Source organism: Mus caroli, unplaced genomic scaffold, assembly GCF_978045245.1.
Source record: "Mus caroli unplaced genomic scaffold, Mus_caroli_1 scaffold_3, whole genome shotgun sequence".
Taxonomy (NCBI): Eukaryota; Metazoa; Chordata; class Mammalia; order Rodentia; family Muridae; genus Mus; species Mus caroli.
Window position 1 is genome coordinate 120,461,028 of NW_028227258.1, and position 26,922 is coordinate 120,487,949.

Here is a 26,922-nt window from a genome sequence, read left to right on the forward strand (position 1 = left end):
GTGGTCATAAGCCACCATGTGGTTGCTGAGAATTGAACTGAGGACCTCTTAACTATCTTAACCTCTGAGCCATCTCTCCAGCCCTTGTGTATGGGGCGGTCATTTTATTTATTTACATTTCAAAGGTTGTTTCCTTTCCCAATCCCCACCACCACTACCAGCACCACCACCACCCCTCCCCCACCCCCGCAAGCTCCCCATCCCATCATCCCTCCTCCCTGCTTCTATGAGGGTGCTCCTCCAAGCACTTACCTCACCACCCTGGCATTCCCCTACACTGGGGCATGAAGCCTTCATAGGACCAAGGGCCTCCCCTCCCATTGATGCCAGACAAGGCCATCCTCTGCTACATATGCAGCTGGAGCCATGGGTCCCTCCATACTCTTTGGTTGATAGTTTAGTCCCTGGGAGCTCTGGGCGATCTGGTTAGTTAATATTGTTCTTCCTATAGGGTTGCCATCCCCTTTAGCTCCTTCAGTCTTTTCTCTAACTCCTCCATTGAGGTCCTCAGGTGAGCCAATAGTTGGCTGTGAGTTTCTGTATCTATCTTAGTCAGGTGCTGGCAGAGCCATGGCCCCTAGTATCAGACTCGTTATGTCCCCATACCCTGAGTCACTATTCTGCATCCTCTGTACCATCATAGTACTTTGCTAGAGTGCACTCAATTAGGTACTCGTCATGTTTGTTTAGTTTTTACCTGTACAGTCTCCTCATCAAGCAGAAGCTTAATTGGCAGAGTTAAAGGTACAAAAGATTAGATGGATTCTTCAACTCATGCCTTTTTTTTCAACCCTTTAACCATTGTGATTTCTATATTATCTTGGACCATGCTGTCTTGAGCTGTTTCCATTTGAATGGGTATAATCTATAAAAGACAGAGAGTAGATAATTTTTTAATGTTACAACCCTTTTTTGTAGAATTCACTATAGCATTAATGCATATACCAGAATTTATATACTATAAAATATGTGCAGAATACTCCAGTAGGAAATGCATGGGTATAAAGGAAATACCACATGTTATTTAGATTTTTCAAAAGAGATACTTAAAAGGCAAAACGTGTAAATTAGATTTTATTAACCTAGTAAAACTCTTGGTGAGGTGCCAAATGCCTGCAATTCCAGATGTGGACCAGGAGGATAGTGAAGTTAGACCAATGGACTCTATATAGTAAGACCTTGATTCAAAAAAAGAAAAAGAAAGGAGTTATCTCTTCAAATCCAAACTGGAATGCCTGAAGAGTTTATGCCTTTCCCCTAGTGTTCCCATCTGTGACTTAAATTCTGTCTCTCTACTCTTGGAACAGTTGAAATGTATACACTAGGTCTTAAGATATAGCTCAGTGGCAGAATATTTGCCTAGCACATGTAAGTCCTTGGATTTAACGTTAGTACCACCAAAAGTAAATGTATTCTACCCACAGTCTACATATTATGCTTGTAAATTGTTCAAAACAACACAAGTTAGCAGAAGATTTAAAACCAGGACAAAGTTATTTGTCTTTCCCCTCAGCTGCATAGTTGTATAAACACTTATCACATGTTATGTGGCGTATGATGAAGAAAAGTACCCACCTGTCTCTCACTTCAGTCCTAAGGCAGCAAATCCTTCAGAAGCAGCCTATGGCTATTATAATAATTTCCCTCTTGACTCATTTCTTAATTGTTAGAGGATTTCCATCTTGTAGTTGTTTGTTCAAAACCAAGGATTCTCTTCCTCTTTTTTAACACTTTACCTTTTTTGATTTATGTATATGGGTATTTTGCCTACATGTATTTCTGTGCAACATGGGTGTACAATGCACAGAGTCCACAAGAAGGGCATAAGATCCTCTAGAACTGGAGTTACAGATAGTTGTTAGGTACATTGTGGATGCTGGAAACCAACCCTTGGCCTTCTTCAAGAGCATCAAATACTCTTAACCTATAAGCCTTTTAAGGATTCACATAATCTGATAACAAGCAGTCTATAGCCCTATTCCTCATTATCTCATGTTCTTCAAAGTTATTAAGTCATAATAGCTATTCAGTCTCACAATCTTTTTTTTAATTCTATACACATATTTTAATCATGTCCATTCTTATTCCCCTCCTCCAACTCTTCCCAACATCTCCCAAATCTCCCTTACCAACTTCATGTCCTACTTCAGCGCTGCTCTTTTGCCAGAGAAGCTTCTTTTTGCAGTGGACACAATTAATGCAGAGCCTCACATCTGGGCAGAATGTAGAGAACCCTCGACTTTGGAGGACTCAGCCCTAAATGAGTCATCTGTCTGTGTATACACATACAAGCCAAAATTCCAGTAGCAATGGGGGAGGGGCTTCTGAAGCCCCAGCCCTAGTTAAGGAACATTGTCAGTTGAATGATGCTAGGGTACAGGTAATCAATTTTCTTTGGGGACATGGACCCTGGCAGATAATCCATGCTTCAGTGGATGTCCCTAAACCCATGAACATACGGGCAGCACTTGTGGGACTCAGAGGTGTATAAAAAGAGGATTTCTCACTATCTTTCTTATTTAAACCTCACAAAGAAACAGATGAGAATGTGTATATTTTCTTTTGAGGATGAGTGAGTCAGAACACATGGTCATCCATTCACTGTATGTCGATGGCCATGGGGTGGGGTTGTTAATCTGACTTAATTAGAGGAGCTCCCTGCTCAGAAAGAAACCGACACTTAGAACTGAGTCTTGAACAGTCTAGTATTAAGAAGAAGAGCCAATGACATTATGAAAAGATGTGATGGGCTAACATGAGGAAAGCTGGTACCATGATTTACTGGTGGTCCTAGTAAAGAATGACACACTAGAAGACAAAAGGAATCAATTATCTCAAGGGGCCTCAATAAAGTAAGGATGAATCATTGGAAATTGACTTGGTAGAGAGTGGCTGTGGAGCTCATGGTAGGAAAGTTTGGTTAGAATTGTAAGAGAGCCCCCACCCTCACCCTTACCCACATGTTGCATGCATGCAGGAGAGCTGGGTCTAAGACCTTCACCTGCTGAAACACTCGGGAGAGCAGGCTCTGTACCTCAACTGGGCAGCACAGAAGAGCTGGCTCTGCTGGCATGGGTGAGGGTAAGCCTGCCTCAAAGACTGGAGTGCTGGCTCTGCCCCCTTGCCAACTGCAGCAGTGAGTGAGCTAGCCCTGTGAGTATGGGAGAGCTGATGGGCTGACCAGCTCAGCTACCATTCAGAGCAAATTCTGAGCCTTTTAGTTGGCCCTCGCCAATATCTACCCCATTTATGAACTGCTGTAATATGTTAAGGAGCCAGTCCCGCAGATCCAAAGCTGCAGGATCTCCTTGGCACAAGGCAACATCAGGATATCCAAGAGTTCTGTGAGGATCCAGTTTTTGATTGTATAGCAGAAGCCAGAGGCCTCAACCCAAACCAGTGACTCATTGCAATGAACATGTGCAAGTAAAGAAGTGTGAACACAAGGGAACAATGTGACATGCTCCAGCTCAACAACGAGACCTTTGGCTTTTTTTATTTGTTTTGTTTTGTTTTTTGTCTTTTGTCTTTTGGTGGGGAGGTTGCAGGGCAGAGAGCAGGTATAAAGGGAAAGGCACAGGGAGATGACTGGGATTGAGGTGCATGATATGAAATTCACAAAGAATTAAAGGGTTTAAAAAAAAACAGTAGGAGGAGACGGGTTGTATATAAGCAAGTTTTAGAGTTTTACTCCACAGACTGATAAAACTGATAAGATTTTATCAGTTTTATTTTTTAGTGGAAATGAAAATGATTAGAGATGAGAACACCTGAGAGAGATAAAGTGTATAGTGATATGTATGCTGTGACTGAGGTCTGAAGTAGTGAAGTCCATAGTTTGAATACTACTAAGTAAGCCAAACAGATTTGTCCAAAGGTTGAATGCCCATAGATAGTGGCTTACTCTGTGTGGGACTTTAAAGGAAGAAAACTTTACAATGGCCCTGGGACTTTCAGTTGTCAAGATAAGAAAAATGATAGGAAACTAGCTCAAATGCATAGCAAGGATTTAATTAGGAAAAGGTGGGTAATGCTGGGGAAACTCTTTATCATTCGTGTGGCTTATACAAGGTCCTCCAGTGGAAGCATTTCAGAAATCTAGAATGTGACATTGCTGTCAAAGAGTACATTACCTTCCCAGAGAAATTATGTATGATAGCTTTGATTATCTTCTGAAGATTCTCCTTGAAGAGAAACAAAAAGAGGTTGACAGAGAAAAAATGAAGAAAACAATGTCTCAGCTTATACAAGATGCAGCTATCAAAGCAAGGAAAGAGGTAAGAAGTTTAGTTATATGTAAAATCAAAATTTTAGTTCTAACTAAGAATAAATGCTGCTTATATACTTTAAAATTAAAGTTCTTCTGTGTGCATTCACATGAACTATATATGAAACTATTAATGTAAGAGTTAAAAACAGAGATATTTCTTTCCTTAAAATTAAACTGCTATGGATATAGTGTAATGTACTACATAGTCTTTGGCTTCATAAACAGTGGGGTATCTTCTTACCTATATTCTCTATGCTCAATATAATTTTTCTCCTCAGTGAACTACAATTTCAAGTGCTTTTTTTTAATGATTTAAAAACATAGTGTTAACATATTTGCTTTCTTTCAAACAACTAAATGGTAGTTTTTACAAAGCCATTGCAACTATATCCCTTAGAAATAAGCTTTAGTCATGCCATATAAGGTCACTTTGGTTAAGAACAAGCTATGTATGATGACAGTTATCTCATAAAATTATACTCAAGCTGAAACATCTGTTTCCTCATATTTTTACGGTACCTTTTCAGGCTGAAACACATTTGGGTAGACAGATACCACTGTGTGCATCTTACTCTGTATATAACCATGCTATAACAGATTTATAGCCCATGAATCCTCAACCTCCCAGGTTTGTGTACCTATACTGTTGATATTCACAATGACCACACTACCTAAACAATGTTTCTCATAGTGGACTCTGTTGTTACATGATGTGTGACTGTGCTTTATTACTAACTGATTGAAATTAGATATTTTATCAAGGTAAAAATTTGAGACAGAGTCAAACGAAAGCCTTTTTATCCTAAGCCTTCCTGAAATGACCTTCCATAGATATTAGGGTGAGAATGTTCTAACTTTAAACCATACCACTCAATACTCTAAAGACTCACTTTAGAGGATATTTAACTTATAAAAAATATTGCTTTCACGACCTTTGTAAAAATATTTTATCGAAGTATTTTATCCTGTATTAGCATTCTAGTTGCATTTTTAATCTTAAGATCAATTGAAATACATTGAATTTTAAGACTGATTGAAGTTTCATTCATGTTAGCCTATAATTTCAGCATATTTTATTAAAGAAACTAAACAGAGACACGGTAAAACTATCAGAAGTTATGAATCAAATGGATATAATATATTTATAGAACATTTCATCCTAAAGCAAAAGAATATACCTTCTTCTCAGTACCTCATGGTACCTTCTCTAAAATTGACCATATAATTGGTCACAAAACAGACCTCAGATACAAGAAGGTTGAAATAATCCCATGCATCCTATCGGATTACCATGGACTAAGGCTGGTCTTAAATTCCAACAAAACAAATGGAAGACACATACACATGGAAGCTGAACAACCCTCTACTCAATGATAAGAGTAGGAGGTCAAGGAGGAAAGAAAAAAGAAATTAAAGACTTTTTAGAATTTAATGAAAATGAAGACACATCATAACAGAATCTATGGGACACAATGAAAGCAGTGGTAAGAGGAAAACTCATAGCTCTATATCCCTCCAAAAAGAAACTGAAGAGAGATTACACTAGCAGTTTGACAGCACACCTGAAAGCTCTAAAAAAAGAAGGAGGAGGAGGAGAAGCAAATACACTCAAGAGGAGCAGACGACAGGAAATAATCAAACTCAGGGCTGAAATCAACCAAATAGAAACAAAAAAAAACTATACAAAGAATCAACAAAACCAAGAGCTGGGTTTTTTTTTTTTTTTTGAAAAAAATCAACAAGATAAATAAACCCTTAGCCAGACTAACCAGAGGGCACAGAGACAATATCCAAATTAATAAAATCAGAAATGAAAAGGGAGACATAACAACAGAAACCGTGGAAATCCAAAAATCATTAGATCCTACTACAAAAGTTTATACTCACCTAAATTGGAAAATCTGGATGAAATGGACAACTTTCTAGATATATACCAGGTGTCAACCTTAAAATAGGGTCAGATAAACCATCTAAACAGTCCTATAACCCCTAAAGAAATAGGAACAGTCATTAATAGTCTGACAACCAAAAAAAGCCCAGGACCAGATGGGTTTAGTGGAGAATTCTATCAGACCTTTAAAGAAGACCTAATCCCAATACTCTTCAAACTGTTCCACAAAATAGAAACCGAGGGAACACTACCCAATCCATTCTGTGAAGCTACAATTACTCTGATACCTAAACCACCCAAGGATCCAACAAAGAAAGAGAACTTCACAGACTAATCTCCCTTGTGAACATTGATGCAAAAATACTCAATAAAATTCTTGCCAACTAAATCCAAGAACACATCAAAACGATGGTTCACCATGATCAAGTAGACTTCCTCCCAGGAATGCAGGAATGGTTCAATATACAGAAATCCATCAATGTAATCCACTACATAAACAGACTCAAAGGAAAAAAAAAAAAAAACACATGATCATTTCATTAAATGCTGAAAAGCATTTGACAAAATTCAGCATCCCTTCATATTAAAAGTCTTAGAAAGATCAGGAATTCAAGGCCCATACCTAAACATACTAAAAGCAATATACAGCAAACCAGTAGCCAACATCAAACTAAATAGAGAGAAACTTGAAGCAATCCCACTAAAATCAGGGACTAGACAAGGCTGCCCACTTTCTCCCTACCTATCCAATATAGTACTTGAAGTTCTTGCCAGAACAATTAGACAACAAAAGGAGATCAAAGGGATACAAATTGAAATGAAAGAAGTCATAATATCACTGTTTGCAGATGATATGATAGTATACTTAAGTGACCCCAAGAATTTCACCAGAGAACTACTAAACCTGAACATATACCTAAAAGATGTTCCAGCATATTACAAGGATACATGTTCCACTATGTTTATAGCAGCCTTATTTATAATAGCCAGAAGCTGGAAAGAACCCAAATGTCCCTCAACAGAAGAATGGATACAGAAAATGTGGAACATTTACACATTGGAGTACTGCTCAGCTATTAAAAATGGTGAATTCATTAAATTCTTAGGCAAATAGATGGAACTAGAAAATATCATCCTGAGTATGGTAACCCAATCACAAAAGAACACACATGGTATATACTCACTGATAAGTGGATATTAACCCAAAAGCTCCAAATACTCAAGATACAATTCACAGACCACATGAAGCTCAAGAAGGAAGACCAAAGTTTGGGTGCTTCGGTCCTTCTTAGAAGGAAAACAAAATACTCACAGGAGCAAATATGGAGATAAGATGTAGGGCAGGCTATCCAGAGACTGTCCCATCTGGGGATCCATCCCATAAACAGTTACCAAACCCAGACACTATTGTAAATGCTGAGAATGCATGCTGAAAGAAGCCTGATAAGGCTGTCTCCTGAGAAACCCTGCCAGAGCCTTACAAATACAGAGATGGATGCTTACAGCCAACCATTGTACTGAGCGTGGGGTCCCCAATAGAGGAGTTAGAGAAAGTACCAAAAGGGGATTGCAACCCCACAGGAAGAACAATATCAACCAACCAGTCCCTTAAGAGCTCCCAGGGACTAAGCCATCACCAAAGAGTACACATGGCTCCAGCTGCATATGTTGCAAAGGATGGCCTTGTCATGCATCAGTGGGAGGAGAGGTCCTTGGTACTATGAAGGCTCAATAGATGCCCCAGTGTAGGGGGACTGATGGTGGAGAGGTGGGCATGGGTTGGGAGGTGGAGGAACACCCTTATAGAAGCAGGGAGAGGGAGAATGGGATAAGGGGTTGTGGGGGTGGAGAGACCAGGAAAGGGAATAACATTTGAAATGTAAATAAAGAAAATATCCAATAAAAAAGTAATAATAATTAAAAAGTTAATTATGCTATCTAAAATAATGATTAAATTATTTGGGAAAGATAATGATAAAAATTATGGTTTTCTGCTTTTATTTCTAATAATAGTAAAATGTTAGTAGAAAGAATGCATAATAAACAGAAGCTCTGTTTTTACAGTGTAAAAGGACCCTGAGACCAAAATGTTTGACAGCCACTGTCCTTTTGTATATGTCATCCACTTCTCTCGATTCTTACAACAATTCTGGAGCCTTGTATAAACTAAGCCAGTGCTACAGGTGCAGCCTTTGATTTGATCTGGTCTGGTCTGGTCCAGTCTAATCCATATATTTTTAGCTTTGAACTCAATATATATAGTCCAAGCAGGACAAACAAAATTCCCTTGCCTCAGCCACCTATGTTCCTGCTAACTACACATAGCTCATGACCAATTCTTAGATATTTCATATATTATATGCTTATTTACCTTTTATGCCATAAAAGTTATGTTTCTTTTTAAATTAAAACATCCTAAGTTTTTGTCAGTAATCATTTTTTATTCTTTGCCTAAATTATGTCTTAATTCACAGGTCGAAAGCACAAAAAAACAATATGAAATTCTGATTTCACAATTAAAGGAAGAACTCTCAGCCCTTCAGATGGTATGTTAGAAGACCTTGTTAGTATTTTTCTCCAAATATTCCTTGTTTTAAAGGTCAATATGTGTGTTCCATATACATTTGTTAAACCATGACCTATGCTAGGTGCTAGAAAACAAAATAAATTTCCAGAGATGTTTTGCTATCTTTGGCTAAATTTAGTAGGAAGAATAGAACAGGTGGCATCCATCACATTCTATTGTCATTGACAGAAAACACAGAACCACTAAACCAACTACATTTCCTGCCATATGCTGGGTTGATCTGGGAGACCAGGGAGGAAGAAAGACACTAGTAAAGCTTCCTACAAACAAGAGTGAGTAGGCGTGGGTACAAGGGGGTGTTGAAGAAAAGAGTTTCATTTGACTAGAGATAGACATTTAAAACTTCACAGGCACACTTTTCATGAATCCATCACTTTTAATCTGTTATAAAATTTAGCAGTAACTTGTGTATTCTAATAAATGTGTGCATTAGTGTTTGTTGAACATGTGACCATTTGTGCAACCATGCTCTTTACAGGAAAATATCTTCAAATAATAGGATAATAAAAATAGAAATCAGTAGCAAGGGAAACTACAAAAACTGATATGTAAGAAGTGCACCACTGAAGAAGCAATAGGAGAAATTTAGTATTATCTGTAATCAAATAAAAATGATAAAAATGGAAGTCCATATTGTGAGAATACAGCAAAGACAGATAATGTGTAGCTGTTTTTGAATGTCCAAATGGAGCAAAGGCGTAGGCTCTCATTTTTAGTGATTTCTATTTTGTTTGCATAGGGACTGATAAGTGTGGCCTCTATGCTATCAGCTTGAATAACTGCTAACCCTTTATAAAGTATGAACTTGGAAATATTTCAGAAATGCATGAAAGTTTAATTTTCTTCCAAAAGCAGGTATATAAGTGGTGATAAGAAAAGTTTCTAATAAAGTTTTATTTTAATATTACAGGGCACTTAATAGAACTAGTATTATAATTATAAATATTTCAGCTTTTCTATTTTATTTTATTCTTTTTTGAATCTCTCTTTTTAAATTTACTTGTTTTAAACTTATTGACTCTACATCCTGTTCACTGCCCCCTCCCAGTCACCCCCTCCCACAATCCCTCTCTAATCCCCTTCTCCTCTGAGCAGGTGGGGGCCTCCCTGGGTATCCCCTGACCCTGGCACTTCAAGTCTCTGCAAAGCTAGGCGCATCCTTTGCCACTGAGGCCAGGCAAGGCAGCCTCTGTAGAAGAACATGTCCCACATACAGCAACATTTGGGATTAAAAAAATAGAAAGAAAGAAAGAAATTAAAGACTTTCTAGAACTTAATGAAAATGAAGGTATAGCATACCCACATTTATGGGACACAGTGAAAGAGCAGTGCTAAGAGGAAAGTTCATAGCGTTTTGCTCATTTTTAACCCAGGTTAATCAAATACCGTTTGAACCATCATCACTTCATGTCATTGGAATATAATGGTTCAGGTAAAGGCATAGATATATGCATAGTTATAAGTTATAAGTGTCTTTGTAGGACACTTCCTAGATCTAGAAGTATGATCCAACTTTGGAATTGACATATTGTCCTAGTTTACTTTCTGTTGCTGTGATAAAACACTGACAGAAAACCAACTTGAGAAGGAAGAGATTTATTTTCGCTTATAAATTGTAGTCCATTATCCAGGGCAGGATCTCAAGGCAGGAACCTGGAAGCAGGAAATGAAAGCAGAGACCATGGAGAGAAGCTGCTTGCTGGCTTTTTATGACTTGTTCAGCCTGCTTTCATGGACAACCTAGGACCATGTGTCCCGAGTGCCAGCACCTACAGTTTGCTGGTCATTACTCAAGAAAGTGTTCCCATAGACATACCCACAAGCCAGCCAGTTGGATGGAGGCAGTTTCTCCTTGCAAGTCTCTTTCTAGGTAACTCCATTTTGTGTCAAGTTGACAAAGACAGACCAGCACAGGTATATGTTAAAGTCACATGAGTGGTATTGTGAACATAGCAGAAGTCACAAATTTAGCATCATGAAATTTACCACTTAGCAGGTAGAGAGTCAGAAGGATCTTGAATTCAAGTTTGAGGACAGCTTGGGCTATGTAATGAAACTATGAAAAACATTCTCCCCACCCCCCCCCAAAAAAGCCAAAAACCTTTTATAGATAAGTACCTTATCATGTATATGAATATATGTAGGGCCTGGGCTATGTAATGAGACTATGAAAAACATTTCCTCCCCTGAAAAACAAAAACCTTTTATAGATAAGTACTTTAACATATATATGAATATGTACAGGACATTAAAATTATGTTTCCGACAAACTTGAATTCTATTTTAGCAAAAAGAAAGTCACACATGATTTGTATTGGTTCGAAGTAATCAAGTTTGAGCCATAGTTTAAAACCTTACTTTAAGTTTTGAAATCAGCAAGGTAGGCCTCTGATATAATTGCGAAAATTTGAACATTATTAGTGGTATACTGTCAACAAAGCAGGTTCACCAAAGCATGACTTATAAAACTATGCTTACTCTCAAATAAATAGAAGAATAATTGTGAAGAACTCACTAGTTGATTATGTTTTAGTATCTTGGCAAAATAATCATATTGATTAGCTGATATACTTGTTAAATTACTAAGTAAAATGTTCGATACATGAAGTCTTTTAAGTGTAAATGTTTCAATTGTTCAATGCTCATGCTAATAAATTTCCCTGGGTATTGGTTACTTTATAAAGAAAACTTAACTTAGAATTTATTCACCTTTTATGCCAAATGTTTCCTTTGGGACATTGTGACAATGTCTAGCTCATCTTGCAAAATATTTGGTATTAGTACATGAAAAGAGAACCTGTAATATCAAAAATCCTCATTTTTTTCTCCAATGGGTACTATAGCCTCTGCCTCTTACTTACTTTATGAATTCCTTGATATCATATAGCCAAAGGCAATTTCTGGAATCCTGGAATGTGTCAGTCACTTTTTGAAATTGACAATTATGGTGGCCTTACTTTAGCTTTGTTAGATAACTGTAATATTCTTATGAACAAACCCTTTTGCTTTTCCTTTTTTTTCCTCACCTTAATGTTTTACTAGATTCATTTTTTAACATTACAACTTGACTTTATAGGACTGTGATGAAAAGCAAGGTCAAATTGATCGAGCCATTAGAGGGAAAAGAGCCGTAGAAGAAGAACTGGAGAAGGTAAGAAGGGCACACAGCTGCCTGAAGGCAGCTGTAGGGCTCTGCACCACTGCCTGTTCTGCTCACGCTGGCCTCATAAGTACTCTTTGGGCAGTGTTTACTCATGTGTAACTAAAGTCATTGAAATAATCACTTCACCTACATCCATTTCTTTGAACTTTGTACTTCAAGATCTAACTGTTTTGAAGTGTCTATTTACTATTTACTCAGCCCAAAATTGGTTTTCATTTTGTCATCTTTTTTAATTTCATGCTAACTTACTGGCGTTAAAAATGGTGATAATAGTGCCTCAGGAGAAGGGAGCGCCATCTTGGTTCCGGGACTCCGCCGAACTTAGGAACTTAGTCTGCACAGGTGAGAGTGTGCACCACAGAGGCAGACAGCTTCTGGGACAGGCGGGAGCCACAGAGCCGCTGAGGCAGCACCCATTTGGGGCCGCAGACATTCCGCACCCTCCCAGCCAGAGGACAGTGGTCCTGCCCTGAACGGGAGCCCTCTGCCTCAGGAGAAGGGAGCGCCATCTTCGTTCCGGGACTCCGCCGAACTTAGGAACTTAGTCTGCACAGGTGAGAGTGTGCACCACAGAAGCTGACAGCTTCTGTGACCTGCCAAAGCAACACAGCATCTGGGAAAGGTCCTGTTTTGGGCCTTCTTCTTCGGCCAGGAGGAGGTCCAAACACCAGATATCTGTGCACCTTCCCTGTAAGAGGAGAACTTGTCAGCAGAGAGTGCTCTAACCACTGAAACTCAGAGGAGAGAGCCTGTCTCCCAGGTCTGCTGATAGACGGTAATCAGAATCACCAGAAGAACAATCTCTAAACAGAGACAACTATAACGACTCCAGAGATTACCAGATGGCGAAAGGTAAACGTAAGAATCTTACTAACAGAAACCAAGACCACTCACCATCATCAGAACCCAGCACTCCCACTTCGCCCAGTCCAGGGCACCCCAACACACCTGAAAAGCTAGACCTGGATTTAAAAGCATGTCTCATGATGATGGTAGAGGACATCAAGAAGGACTTTAATAACTCACTTAAAGAAATACAGGAGAACACTGCTAAACAAGTAGGAGACATTAAAGAGGAAGCACAAAAATCCCTTAAAGAATTGCAGGAAAACATAACCAAACAGGTAGAAGACATTAAAGAGGAAACACAAAAATCCCTTAAAGAATTGCAGGAAAACACAACCAAACAGGTGATGGAATTGAATAAAACCATCCAAGATCTAAAAAGGGAAGTAGACACAATAAAGAAAACCCAAAGTGAGGCAACGCTGAAGATATAAACCCTAGGAAAGAAATCTAGAACCATAGATGCGAGCATCAGCAACAGAATACAAGAGATGGAAGAGAGAATCTCAGGTGCAGAAGATTCCATAGAGAACATCGGCACAACAATCAAAGAAAATAGAAAATGCAAAAAGTCTTCCTGTTCTCCACCATGGCACAAGATCAAGGGGAAAAGGAGAACCCCATGCGGGAACTGTGCATCCGCAAGCTCTGCCTCAATATCTGCGTCGGAGAGAGTGGAGACAGACTGACCCGGGCAGCCAAGGTGTTGGAGCAGCTCAAAGGCCAGACCCCGGTGTTCTCCAAAGCTAGATACACTGTCAGGTCCTTTGGCATCCGGAGAAATGAGAAGATTGCTGTTCACTGCACAGTCCGCGGAGCCAAGGCAGAGGAAATTCTGGAGAAAGGCCTGAAGGTGCGGGATTATGAGTTGTGGAAAAATAACTTCTCGGATACTGGAAACTTTGGTTTTGGAATTCAAGAACACATTGACCTGGGCATCAAATACGACCCAAGCATTGGGATCTACGGCCTGGACTTCTATGTGGTGCTGGGTAGGCCAGGGTTCAGCATCGCAGACAAGAAGCGCAGAACAGGCTGCATTGGGGCCAAACACAGAATCAGCAAGGAGGAGGCCATGCGCTGGTTCCAGCAGAAGTATGATGGGATCATCCTTCCTGGAAAATAAACTTTATCCAAAAAGCCAATAAAATTTTCTCAGAAATGCAAAAAAAAAAAAAAAAAAAAAACAGAAAATGCAAAGATCCTAACTCAAAACATCCAGGAAATCCAGGACACAATGAGAAGACCAAACCTACAGATAATAGGAGTGGATGAGATTGAAGATTTTCAACTCAAAGGACCAGCAAACATCTTCAACAAAATTATAGAAGAAAACTTCCCAAATCTAAAGAAAGAGATGCCCATGAACATACAAGAAGCCTACAAAACTCCAAATAGACTGGACCAGAAAAGAAATATCTCCCGACACATAATAATCAGAACAACAAATGCACTAAATAAAGATAGAATACTAAAAGCAGTAAGAGAAAAAGGCCAAGTAACATATAAAGGCAAGCCTATCAGACTTACACCAGATTGTTCACCAGAGACTATGAAAGCCAGAAGAGCCTGGACAGATGTTATACAGACACTAAAAGAACACAAATTCCAGCCCAGGCTACTATACCCAGCCAAACTCTCAATTAACATAGATGGAGAAACCAAAGTATTCCACGACAAAACCAAATTCACACATTATCTTTCCACGAATCCAGCCCTTCAAAGGATAATAACAGAAAAAAAACAATACAAGGACGGGAACCACGCCCCAGAAAAAAACAAGAAGGTAATCCCTCAACAAACCTAAAAGAAGACAGCCACAAGAACAGAATGCCAACTTTAACAACAAAAATAACAGGAAGCAACAATTACTTTTCCTTAATATCTCTTAATATCAATGGACTCAACTACCCAATAAAAAGACATAAACTAACAAACTGACTACACAAAAAAGACCCAACATTTTGCTGCTTACAGGAAACTCATCTCAGAGAAAAAGATAGACACTACCTCAGAATGAAAGGCTGGAAAACAATTTTCCAAGCAAATGGTATGAAGAAACAAGCTGGAGTAGCCATTATAATATCTGATAAGATTGACTTCCAACCCAAAGTCATCAAACAAGACAGGAAGGGGCACTTCATACTCATCAAAGGTAAAATCCTCCAAGAGGAACTATCAATTCTGAATATCTATGCTCCAAATACAAAGGCAGCCACATTCATTAAAGAAACTTTAGTAAATCTCAAAGCACACATTGCACCTCATACAATAATAGTGGGAGACTTCAACACACCACTTTCACCAATGGACAGATCATGGAAACAGAAACTAAACAGGGACACAGTGAAACTAATAGAAGTTATGAATCAAATGGATCTGGCAAATATCTACAGAACATTCTATCCTAAAACAAAAGGATATACCTTCTTCTCAGCACCTCATGGTACCTTCTCCAAAATTGACCACATAATTGGTCACAAAACAGGCCTCAACAGATACAAAAATATTGAAATTGTCCCATGCATCCTATCAGATCACCATGGACTAAGGCTGATCTTCAATAACAAAATAAATAATAGAAAGCCAACATTCACGTGGAAACTGAGCAACACTCTTCTCAATGATACCTTGGTCAAGGAAGGAATAAAGAAAGAAATTAAGGACTTTTTAGAGTTTAATGAAAATGAAGCCACAACATACCCAAACTTATGGGACGCAATGAAAGCATTTCTAAGAGGTAAACTCATAGCTCTGAGTGCCTCCAAAAAGAAACTAGAGAGAGCACACATTAGCAGCTTGACAACACACCTAAAAGCGCTAGAACAAAAGGAAGCAAATTCACCCAAGAGGAGTAGATGGAAGGAAATAATCAAACTCAGGGGCGAAATCAACCAAGTGGAAACAAGAAGAACTATTCAAAGAATCAACCAATCAAGGAGCTGGTTCTTTGAGAAAATCAACAAGATAGATAAACCCTTAGCCAGACTCACTAGAGGGCACAGGGAAAGCATTCTAATTAACAAAATCAGAAATGATAAAGGAGACATAACAACAGATGCTGAAGACATCCAAAACACCATCAGATCCTTCTACAAAAGGCTATACTCAACAAAACTGGAAAACCTGGATGAAATGGACAAGTTTCTAGACAGATACTAGGTACCAAAGTTGAATCAAGATCAGGTTAATGATCTAAACAGCCCTATATCCCCCAAAGAAATAGAAGCAGTCATTAATAGTTTCCCAACCAAAAAAGCCCAGGACCAGATGGGTTTAGTGCAGAGTTCTATCAGACCTTCAAAGAAGATCTAATCCCAGTTCTTCACAAACTATTCCACAAAATAGAAACAGAAGGTACTCTACCCAACTCATTCTATGAAGCCACAATTACTCTGATACCTAAACCACAAAAGACCCAAAAAGATAGAAAACTTCAGACCAATATCCCTTATGAATATTGATGCAAAAATCCTCAATAAAAATCTTGCTAACCAAATCCAAGAACACATCAAAACAATCATCCATCCTGACCAAGTAGGTTTCATCCCAGGGATGAAGGGATGTTTCAATATACGGAAATCCAGTATATAAACAAACTCAAAGACAAAAACCACATGATCATCTCGTTAGATACGGAAAAAGCATTTGACAAGATCCAACACCCATTCATGATAAAAGTCTTGGAAAGATCAGGAATTCGAGGCCCATACCTAAACATGATAAAAGCAATCTACAGCAAACCAGTAGCCAACATCAAAGTAAATGGTGAGAAGGTTGAAGCAATCCCTCTAAAATCAGGGACTAGACAAGGCTGTCCACTTTCTCCATACCTATTCAACATTGTACTTGAAGTCCTAGCCAGAGCAATTCGACAACAAAAGGAGATCAAAGGGATACATATTGGAAAAGATGAAGTCAAAATATCACTTTTTGTAGATGATATGATAGTATATATAAGTGACCCTAAAAATTCCACCAGAGAACTCCTAAACCTGATAAACAGCTTCTGTGAAGTAGCTGGATATAAAATTAACTCAAACAAATCAATGGCCTTTCTCTACACAAAGAATAAACAGGCTGAGAAAGAAATTAGGGAAACAACACCCTTCTCAATAGTCACAAATAATATAAAATATCTTGGCGTGACTCTAACTAAGGAAGTGAAAGATCTGTATAATAAAAACTTCAAGTCTCTGAATAAAGAAATTATAGAAGATCTCAGAAGATGGAAAGATCTCCCATGCTCATGGATTGGCAGGATCAACATTGTAAAAATGGCTATCTTGCCAAAAGCAATCTACAGATTCAATGCAATCCCCATCAAAATTCCAACTCAATTCTTCAATGAATTAGAAAGTGCAATCTGCAAATTCATCTGGAATAACAAAAAACCTAGGATAGCAAAAACTCTTCTCAAGGATAAAAGAACCTCTGGTGGAATCACCATGCCGGACCTAAAGCTGTACTACAGAGCAATTGTGATAAAAACTGCATTGTACTGGTATAGTGACAGACAAGTAGACCAATGGAATAGAATTGAAGACCCAGAAATGAACCCACACACCTATGGTCACTTGATCTTTGACAAGGGAGCTAAAACCATCCAGTGGAAGAAAGCATTTTCAACAAATGGTGCTGGCACAACTGGTTGTTATCATGTAGAAGAATGCGAATCGATCCATTCTTATCTCCTTGTACTAAGGTCAAGTCTAAGTGGATCAAGGAACTTCACATAAAACCAGAGACACTGAAACTTATAGAGGAGAAAGTGGGGAAAAGCCTTGAAGATATGGGCACAGGGGAAAAATTCTTGAATAGAACAGCAATGGCTTGTGCTGTAAGATCGAGAATTGACAAGTGGGACCTCATAAAACAGCAAAGCTTCTGCAAGGCAAAAGACACCATCAATAAGACAAAAAAAACACCAACAGAGTGGGAAAGGATCTTTACCTATCCTAAATCAGATAAGGGACTATTATCCAATATATATAAAGAACTTAAGAAGGTGGACTCCAGAAAATCAAATAAACCCATTAAAAATGGGGCTCAGAACTGAACAAAGAATTCTCACCTGAGGTATACCGAATGGCAGAGAAGCACCTGAAAAAATGTTCAACATCCTTAATCATCAGGGAAATGCAAATCAAAACAACCCTGAGATTCCACCTCACACCAGTCAGAATGGCTAAGATCAAAAATTCAGGTGACAGCAGATTCTGGCGAAGATGTGGAGAAAGAGGAACACTCCTCCATTGTTGGTGGGATTGCAAGCTTGTACATCCACTCTGGAAATCAGTTTGGTGGTTCCTCAGAAAATTGGACATAGTACTACCGGAGGATCCAGCAATACCTCTCCTGGGCATATATCCAGAAGATGTCCCAACTGGTAAGAAGGACACATGCTCCACTATGTTCATAGCAGCCCTATTTATAATAGCCAGAAGCTGGAAAGAACCCAGATGTCCCTCAACAGAGGAATGGATACAGAAATTATGGTACATTTACACAATGGAGTACTACTCAGCTATTAAAAAGAATGAATTTATGAAATTCCTAGCCAAATGGATGGACCTGGAGGGCATCATCTTGAGTGAGGTAACACAATCACAAAGGAACTCACACAATATGTATTCACTGATAAGTGGATATTAGCCCAAAACTTAGGATACCCAAGATATAAGATACAATTTGCTAAACGCATGAAACTCAAGAATGAAGACCAAAGTGTGGACACTATGCCCCTTCTTAGAATTGGGAACAAAACACCCATGGAAGGAGTTACAGAGACAAAGTTTGGAGCTTTGATGAAAGGACGGACCATCTAGAGACTGCCATATCCAGGGATCCATCCCATAATCAGCTTCCAAACGCTGACACCATTGCATACACTAGCAAGATTTTGCTGAAAGGACCCAAATATAGCTGTCTCTTGTGAGACTATGCCGGGGCCTAGCAAACACAGAAGTGGATGCTCACAGTCAGCTATTGGATGTATCACAGGGCTCCCAATGGAGAAGCTAGAGAAAGTACCCAAGGAGCTAAAGGGATCTGCAACCCTATAGTTGGAACAACATGATGAACTAACCAGTACCCCAGAGCTCTTGTCTCTAGCTGCATATGTATTGAAAGATGGCCTAGTCGGCCATCACTGGAAAGAGAGGCCCATTGGACTTGCAAACTTTATATGCCCCATTATAGGGGAATGCCAGGGCCAAAAGAATGGGAATGGGTCGGTAGGGAAATGGGGGGGGGGGTATGTTGGACTTTTGGGATAGCATTGGAAATGTAATTGAGGAAAATACATAATAAAAAATATTTAAAAAAAATAAAATAAAATATAGTAATAATAGACACAAAAAAATAATAATAATAAAAAAATTTTAAAAAATGGTGATAATAGGTATAGACAACCAAAAAAATCATAATATGCTATTAATTTTATCTTTATGTATGTGTGTGCTTGTATATATAGATGTATGTAGATATATGTATGCATAGAGACCAGAGGTTGACATTGGTTGTCTGCCTCAGTCCTTCTCTGCCTTATTTTTTTAGACTCTCCATGATACTGTAACTCATCAACTCAGGTAGATAGTTGGCCAACAGCCCCAGAAATACATGAGTCTCTGTCACCCCAGAACTGGGATTACAGGAACATGCCTCCACACCCACCTTTTTATGTGAGTGTCTACCCAATAAGCAGTTTACTGACTGAGTTATTTCTCTGACCGGGATTTTTACCTTTTAAGAATATAATAATTAGGGGTCTGGGAGGATCAGTGGTTAAGAACACTTTCTTCCAGAGACCTGGGTTCAGTTCCCATCACCCACATGGAGGCTCACAAGGGATCCAGTACCCTTGTTCTGGCCTCTGTAGGCACCAGGCACTCACAAGATACACAGCCCTACATACCCACAAAACACTCATACACTTAAGATTAAAATGTTTTAAAAAATACAATAATTAGGTAAAATACTTACCCCAATGATATTTGAAGTAAAAACCATAAAATTAGTTTCTTGCATGCTTTTTCATTAGCAGTAAATATACCACTGTTTTAAAGTGCCTTGGGAAAGAAGGGGCAACTACATATTAGCACTTACCATGTTTAAAGTCCTGTGCTAATAACTTACATAGAAAGGCTAAGTAATTCTGATGTTAAAAATACCAAGCAATGAAGTTGGGATCTGACTTTGAAAGGTGACCTCCATGGTATTCAAGGTATGTGACATATCCATGTTGTCAAAAATAACAAAATCAAGTAGTAAAGAGCAGTTTACAAGCAGCATAGAGCATGGCTTTATCTGTGGAAATAAGCATATGCACTTCTGTTTCAAGGTAGACATTTTTTGACTGTTAGCCTCCTAAAGGTTCATCCTTCCAGATTTTCTTCATATCATCTTAAATAATGCTGCCAGCTATACATAAGGCTTTGGGATGGATTTTTTTAATTACATGAATGCTTTAACATTGCATGACATAAGTTAAGAAACAGGTTATATTGGTGCAGTGTAAAACTTAGAAGGCACAGCAATCAGTTCCCTATTAGCCACCCAGCAGCAAGCCAAGACCATAGCACTTTGGGCTGCAGTGATACTCAGTGCCAACAAGGGGTACTGACACAGTGCTAGTCCACCTCAATGGGAAAAGCATATATAGTCTTATCACTGGGTAACTTGGAGACATGGGAGGACAGTTAGATGAACAGTTTGTCTGAAAATACGACCTCAGAACCTGCTGGGTAGTTAACCCTGCACTGTAAGAGGAAACCCAATCTCAAACTGAGTTATAGCACAACTACCCCTGAGAACAGAAGCTCCAATTCTAGCCACGCTGTTGCCCAGGTAACCCAAAGCAGAGTTCTAGAACTTTCAGCTCTACTAGTTACCTACAACACACTCTTACTTTTCAGTATTTCAGTAGAGAGTTATCTTGAATAGCCTGAAAATAATTGCTAGAAGTTTTTGGTTTGTTTGTTTTATGTTTTAGGGTAAAACTCTGGGCCTTGATTAGCAAGGACTCTATTACTGAGCTGCATATCTACCCCTACCACCAGTTGTCTGTAAATTGACATTAAAGCACTTTTTAAAAGCCTCAGCAGTTGTTTTATATTTCTGCATTAGTTGAATACTTTATAGTGAACATGAATGATTTCATATTTTTCCACTGTCAGTTTATAGTGTTTAATTTTGTAAATGAATCAATCGTAGGTGTCTTAAAATATCTAATAGTAGGAAGAGATGAACACACACTCGTGACTATTTCTCAGCATTGTCTTTTTTATTGAGATAATTTCCTATAAGGTAATGCTTATAAGCCTTTTCCTTAGATTTACCGTGAAGGCAAACAGGATGAAAGTGATTACAGAAAATTGGAAGAAATGCATCAAAGATGTCTTGCTGCAGAACGTTCAAAAGATGATCTTCAGCTAAGACTCAAGAGTGCAGAAAATAGAATAAAACAACTTGAAATTAAGTAAGTTTTCTTTTGGGTTTCCTATGATAACATTTTAAGAATTCACATGGGTGCTGGTGAATTATTTAACTTTTTATAAAACTTATAAAAACAACCAAATATGTTTTTTCATAATTTCTATTTTTATTAAGTTTTAAGTTAGAATACAAAGTAATGCACCTAGTGAGAGCGTTTTCGTCCTCGTAAGCCATAGTTCTATCTTATAATTTGTTCCCTTCCCACACTGCTCTCCTCCATGTTCCCTGTCTATCCTATAATTGTTTCCCTTACCACCCACCAAGTAGTATGCATCTCTGTTTTCATATCATAGGCATTCTGCTACCCACTCTGATACTCTCCCTCCCCAAGATACTCTCCTAGCACCCTCAGAATTCCTTTTCCAACACACGCTCTCGTGCGCACACACACACAGACCGACTCACTGACTCTATCTGCCAGTAGGAATAATTGTCTTTCTAGGTTTGGCTTACTTGGCTTGGCAAGATGATTTCCAGTTGATTCAATTCCCTTCCCTTCATCTTTCTTTATTGCTGAGTAAGTGCTACTCTGTTTATGTACCACATCTTCATTATCCATGTGTGTGTTGGTGAACAGCTAGACTGGTTCCGTTTCCTTCCTGGCTATTGTGAGCAGAGATGGGGAGAATGTTCTAGCATCTATGTGGTGTGTTGGTTTAGACTATGTGTATGTACATACTTGTATATGTCTTCAAGTTAGATTATATAGTAGTTTTTGTTTGTTTGTTTTTTTAATTGGGAGATCTCCATACTAATTTCCATGGTGGCTACACAAGTTCCTCATAACTTTGCCATTTGGTTTTATTAACTTAGGGTGTGATGGAAATCATGAAGCTATTTTAATTTGCATTTCCCTGATGGCTAAGGATGTAAACATTTGTCCACATATTTCCAGCCGTTTAAGATCTGCCTATTTCATTCATTGACCAACTTACTGATCAGATGATTCATTAACCCACTTACTGATCAGATGATTCATTGACCAACTTACTGATCAGATGATTCATTAACCCACTTACTGATCAGATGATTCATTGACCAACTTACTGATCAGATGATTAGTTTTACGTTATTTTGTGGGTTTGTTTCATTTTCAAGTTCTTTTATGTATTCTATATGTTAGTCCTCTACTAGATGAATTAAGCAAAAATGTTTTTGTCCATTCTGAAACCTGGATTTCACTTATAGTTCATTTTGCAGGTGCTTTTTAATGTGTAGTTTCTTATATCAATTCATAATGTTATTTTCTAAGCTAGTACTGTATTTTTCAGATAGTCTTTGCTGTCCCTATATCTTGAGATTATTTTCTGTATGTTCCCCCACACAATTTTAGACATTAAAGTCATCAATTCACTTCCAGTTAACTTGTGTACGAAGTGAGAGATAGGGACCTAGTTTCCTCTTACTACATGTGAATATCCAGTTTTCCTAGCGCCATTTATGAAGAGGTTTTTCTCTAAAGTATTTTTTTGAAACTTTTTTTGTCAAGAATCAGGTAACTTCAGGAGTACGGGTTTATCTCTGAGTCCTCTTTTTTTTTTCATCTACAAGTCTATTTTTATAAGTACTATTTTTGATTTTTGGCTCTACAGTATAAGATGAAATAAGATACTGCGACACTTCTAGCATTATTTTTTGGTTTAGGATTACTTTAGCTATTCAGCACCTTCTGTGCTTCTATGACTTTTAGGATTTTTTTTCCTAGTCCTGTGAAGAATGCCAGTAGAATTTTTATAGGGATTGCCTTTAATATGTAGGTGACTTTAAAGTAATTCAATGATTTTACTATATTATCTCTGTGAGCATGATATTTTTCTATCTTTTAGTGTCTTCAATTTCTGTGGAGTTTTACATTTTTTTATTGTAGAGGTCTTTGGCTTCCTTGCTTAGGTATATTATTACTGAAGGGTTTTCTGCTTATTACATTCTAATTGTTGTGCCACGTCCCAGTCACCCCTCCCACCATTCCTCATCCCACTCCTCCTCCCCCTTGCCTCTGAGAGGGTGCTCCTCCCCAATAGACCTCTCCTTTCCCAGGGGCCTCAAGTCTCTCAAGGATTATGCTCATCTTCTCCCACTGAGGTCAGACCAGATGTCTGGTATATATGTGCCAGGGTACTACTGAAGGTTTTTAAAGGGATTGTTTCCCTTCCACTTTTCTCAATGATGTGTATTGATATATTTTCAAAGCTGCTGGTTTCTTAGGTTGAGTTTTATATTCTGATGCTTTATTGTTTTCTTGTGTTTATCAGCTTAAGAGACTTTGTGTTGAGCTGTTAGGGTTCCTTTGTATGAGATGGAGTGTCTGCAAATAGAAATAACTGGCCCCTTCCTTTTATCCCTTTATTACTTTCTTGTGTTTTGCTCTAGTTAAGGTTACAGTCACTGCATTGAATAAGAGTGGAGAGAGCTGACACCTTGACTCGTTCCTGATTTTAAAGGAAATTCATGACGCCTTTTTCTGTTTACTATAATGTGGCTATTTTATCATAGGCAGCTCTTATTATGTTGAGGTATGAGCCTTGAATTCCTGCTTTCTTTTGGGTTTTTATCATCTAGTAATGTTGAACTTTGTTAAAGTCCTTTTCTGCATCTATTGAGATGATTACATTATTTGATTTCAAAACTGAGTTCAAGTCTTTTATTCTTTGTACTGTTGGGTAGAATGTTCTGCAGATTATTTAGCATAGTTGATCTCTGATATCATAATTGATATGCCTTTCCCTATTTTTGTCTTGATGATCTGTCTGTTGTTCATCATATAATATTAAAGTCACCTGTTTTTATGCTGGAATCAGTCTATGCTTTTATATCCAGCAGTTTTATAAAACTAGGTGAGCCAATGTTCTGAGCACATGTGTCTAGAATTATCATCTCCTCCTGATGGATCATAGTCTTAATTAATGTGATAATCAATTCTTTTACTTTGTTGAACAAATGGGGAATCTGAAGGCTTCCAGATACTCACCACTTCCATGTGCTTCTCTCCAGGATCATTTCTTAGCTATTCACCAGCACGTGGGACAGCAGTGAGAGCTTTCTAAAACCTCCACATGCACTGGGCCTTTTCTCCAGTTTATCTTTTCATGTATCCTTGGGGTATGCTTGGTAAATGTTTGCTCTTGTCATTCAGAGGATGCCTGGAGTGTGCATTCTCTTGTCCCATTCTAGTTTCAGAAATACTAAGCGTTGCAGTTTTTGCAAGTCTCCAATAATCTCTAGTGTTCCCTCCTTTGAGGGACTAGACTGGACTGGACTTGATTTGACTTAACTTTAACCTTGAGGCAGTCAGCTGTTGTGTTTTCCAATGATCCTGACATTAAGTATAAATTTGATTAGGAATTACTACATCTGTTGGCTATCAGCTTCACATTGTCCTCTTGCTATAGCAGTTCTCAATGTTAGGAAAATCTGAAAATATTTCACACTGGTTTTCAAAATAAATAATAGCAAGTCACCCTGCCCATCCTTATTTAAAATTGTTAAATACATTTAATTTAACTTGGTATTGCATACGTTTTTGAAACCACTTTTGTATAAAGTTAAAATGAGGGCTGTGAGTATGTTTACTATGTTTTCAATCCTCAGCACCATGCTGAAGTGAAAAGGAATGAATCAGAATAAAGAAAACAAAAGTTTACATCATAAAGTGTACACATCTTTATCCTTTGTGTTCTGTTTCATTTGTTTAAACAAAAACAGTTCCTCAGAGGAGATATCGCGTTCCCATGAAATGATCCAGAAACTTCAAACTGTATTGGAGTCTGAGAGGGAGAACTGTGGCTTTGTCAGCGAGCAAAGGCTGAAGCTTCAGCAAGAAAATGAGCAACTGCAGAAGGAGACTGAGGATTTGAGAAAAGTTGCTCTGGAGGCCCAAAAAAAAGCAAAATTAAAGGTATTTTCAAAATGAGTTAAATTTGTTCTTAGGAAAATCAAGGTATAGAAAATATTCACTAGAATCCTAGCAAAACATTTTTCAGGTTTTGTGTGTTTGTGTGTGTGCTTGTGTGCGTGTGTGCAGACCCATTCATGAGTAGACAGACACCTAGACTGACACTATAGTTTGGATAGTGTGATGAACACAGCTTTGCAGGGATCTGTATTGTGTGGGTCTGTCTTCTCGTCAGATAGCATGAAGTCCTACTTTAAAGTCCTAACAAGTGGGACTGGGCAAGTGTTCTTGAACATTATTGTCTTTTCTATCTGCGCACATTTAAAAAAGAACAAGTTCGTTTCCAGCCATACAACAGACTGATCTTCCTGCCAAAGCAACATAAGCAACACTAGCATCTGTAGCTTAGACAGCTCTCCAGCCTACTGTGCTCTCCCTTCCATTTGAGTTTCTTCAAACTCAGTAAGAGAATGGTGCAGCAGTTTGCTCTGAGTGCCCCTCCTACCTAGTCTAAAAGCAGCAAGAAGAAGAATGCTAGGGGCATAGTCTCATCTGAGAAAAATCTTTACCTTTTATATTCTTTCCCTTTGCCTCTTCAATAATCCATTTAAGGCACTTTAAAGAAACACATTATTCCATCAGCATCCCATACTCTCCATTCCACTATATTTTTCTAGAAAGTGGCACTGGCTTTTTATAATAAAGATCTCCTTCTTCCTGGCTCATAGTGAGGATGTAAAATAGCAGTACTGGTGTTGCACTTTGCTTATTGCTGATTCAGGGAATCATGTCAATGGCCTGACATTATTCCTGTCAACATGTAATTATTGACTATACTATTGCAGATATCCAAGGCTGTAAGTATTCATAAGAATATGAAATCTGAGATGAAAAATAGTAATATGTCTTACAAAAATATTTTTACTTTGTGAAATATAGAAAACATGGAAAGAACTATATTGCCAGATATCAATAGAAAGCCATAGTTACATAGTTAACATCAGAATAATCTTATATTGATAAATAGCACAAAAGAAAATCCAATAATAAATTTCACTTTGATGAAGACCTAATTTTGTAGCAGAAACATACTGTGGTTCAAGAGTAAAGGAATTATCTTAATAATTTTAATGCTAGATAAACTAGATCCATATTTCAAAAACAAATATTGACGTCTTTCATCACACATATATGCAAAGTAGTTTGTGCTGCCTTGCAGACTTGAAAATAAAATGCATTAGCTAAAGAGATGGCTCAGTGGTTAAGAGTGTGCACTCCTATTACAGAATACTTGTTCAGTTTCCAGCACTCATAACCACCTATAATCCAGCTCCAGGAGATCAGACTCCCTCTGCTGGACTCTGAGGGCACTTACATGCACATGCACACATTTACACAAAAGTAGAAGTTTAAAACACTTTTTTTTTAAATGAAATACAATCTATAGACTTACAAGAGAAAGTCTTCATGCCCTTCTGTAATAGTTCTTAAAAACAGAAACCTAATTTCTGATGGTGATGGTGATGATGTATGAGTGCTCTGCTACATATGCATCCACATGCCAGAAGAGGACATCAAATCGCCTTATTGATGGTTGTGACCCACAAGTGATTGCTGGCCATTGAACTCAGCCTAATTTCTTTTTTTATTATTATTATTAGATATTTACTTTATTTACATTTCAAATGTTGTCTCCTTTCCTGGTTTCTCCTCCTAAAACCCCCTGTCCCATCCCCCCTCACCCTGCTCAACAACCCACCTACTCCCGCTTCCTGGC

The 26,922-nt window shown here is 38.2% G+C and overlaps 1 protein-coding gene and 1 pseudogene across 5 annotated transcripts in view; both read left to right on the plus strand.

Annotated features, from left to right (window-relative positions):
• Sclt1 (sodium channel and clathrin linker 1) overlaps nt 1-26,922 on the plus strand; it is a 123,456-nt gene that overhangs the window by 68,391 nt on the left and 28,143 nt on the right. For 4 of the 5 annotated variants that reach the window (XR_015046761.1, XM_021157911.2, XM_021157908.2 and 1 more), the window contains 5 exons: nt 4,179-4,277; nt 8,636-8,707; nt 11,825-11,899; nt 21,091-21,236; nt 24,956-25,148. Coding sequence is in view for 4 of the 5 variants with exons in the window: in XM_021157911.2 (XP_021013570.1) it covers nt 4,179-4,277; nt 8,636-8,707; nt 11,825-11,899; nt 21,091-21,236; nt 24,956-25,148 (585 nt within the window). In the remaining variant the exon portion in view is untranslated. The remainder of the gene's footprint in view (nt 1-4,178; nt 4,278-8,635; nt 8,708-11,824; nt 11,900-21,090; nt 21,237-24,955; nt 25,149-26,922) is intronic. The other variant, XM_085835917.1, reaches the window with a different exon arrangement.
• Nucleotides 13,322-13,919, plus strand: LOC147005649 (large ribosomal subunit protein uL5 pseudogene; annotated as a pseudogene).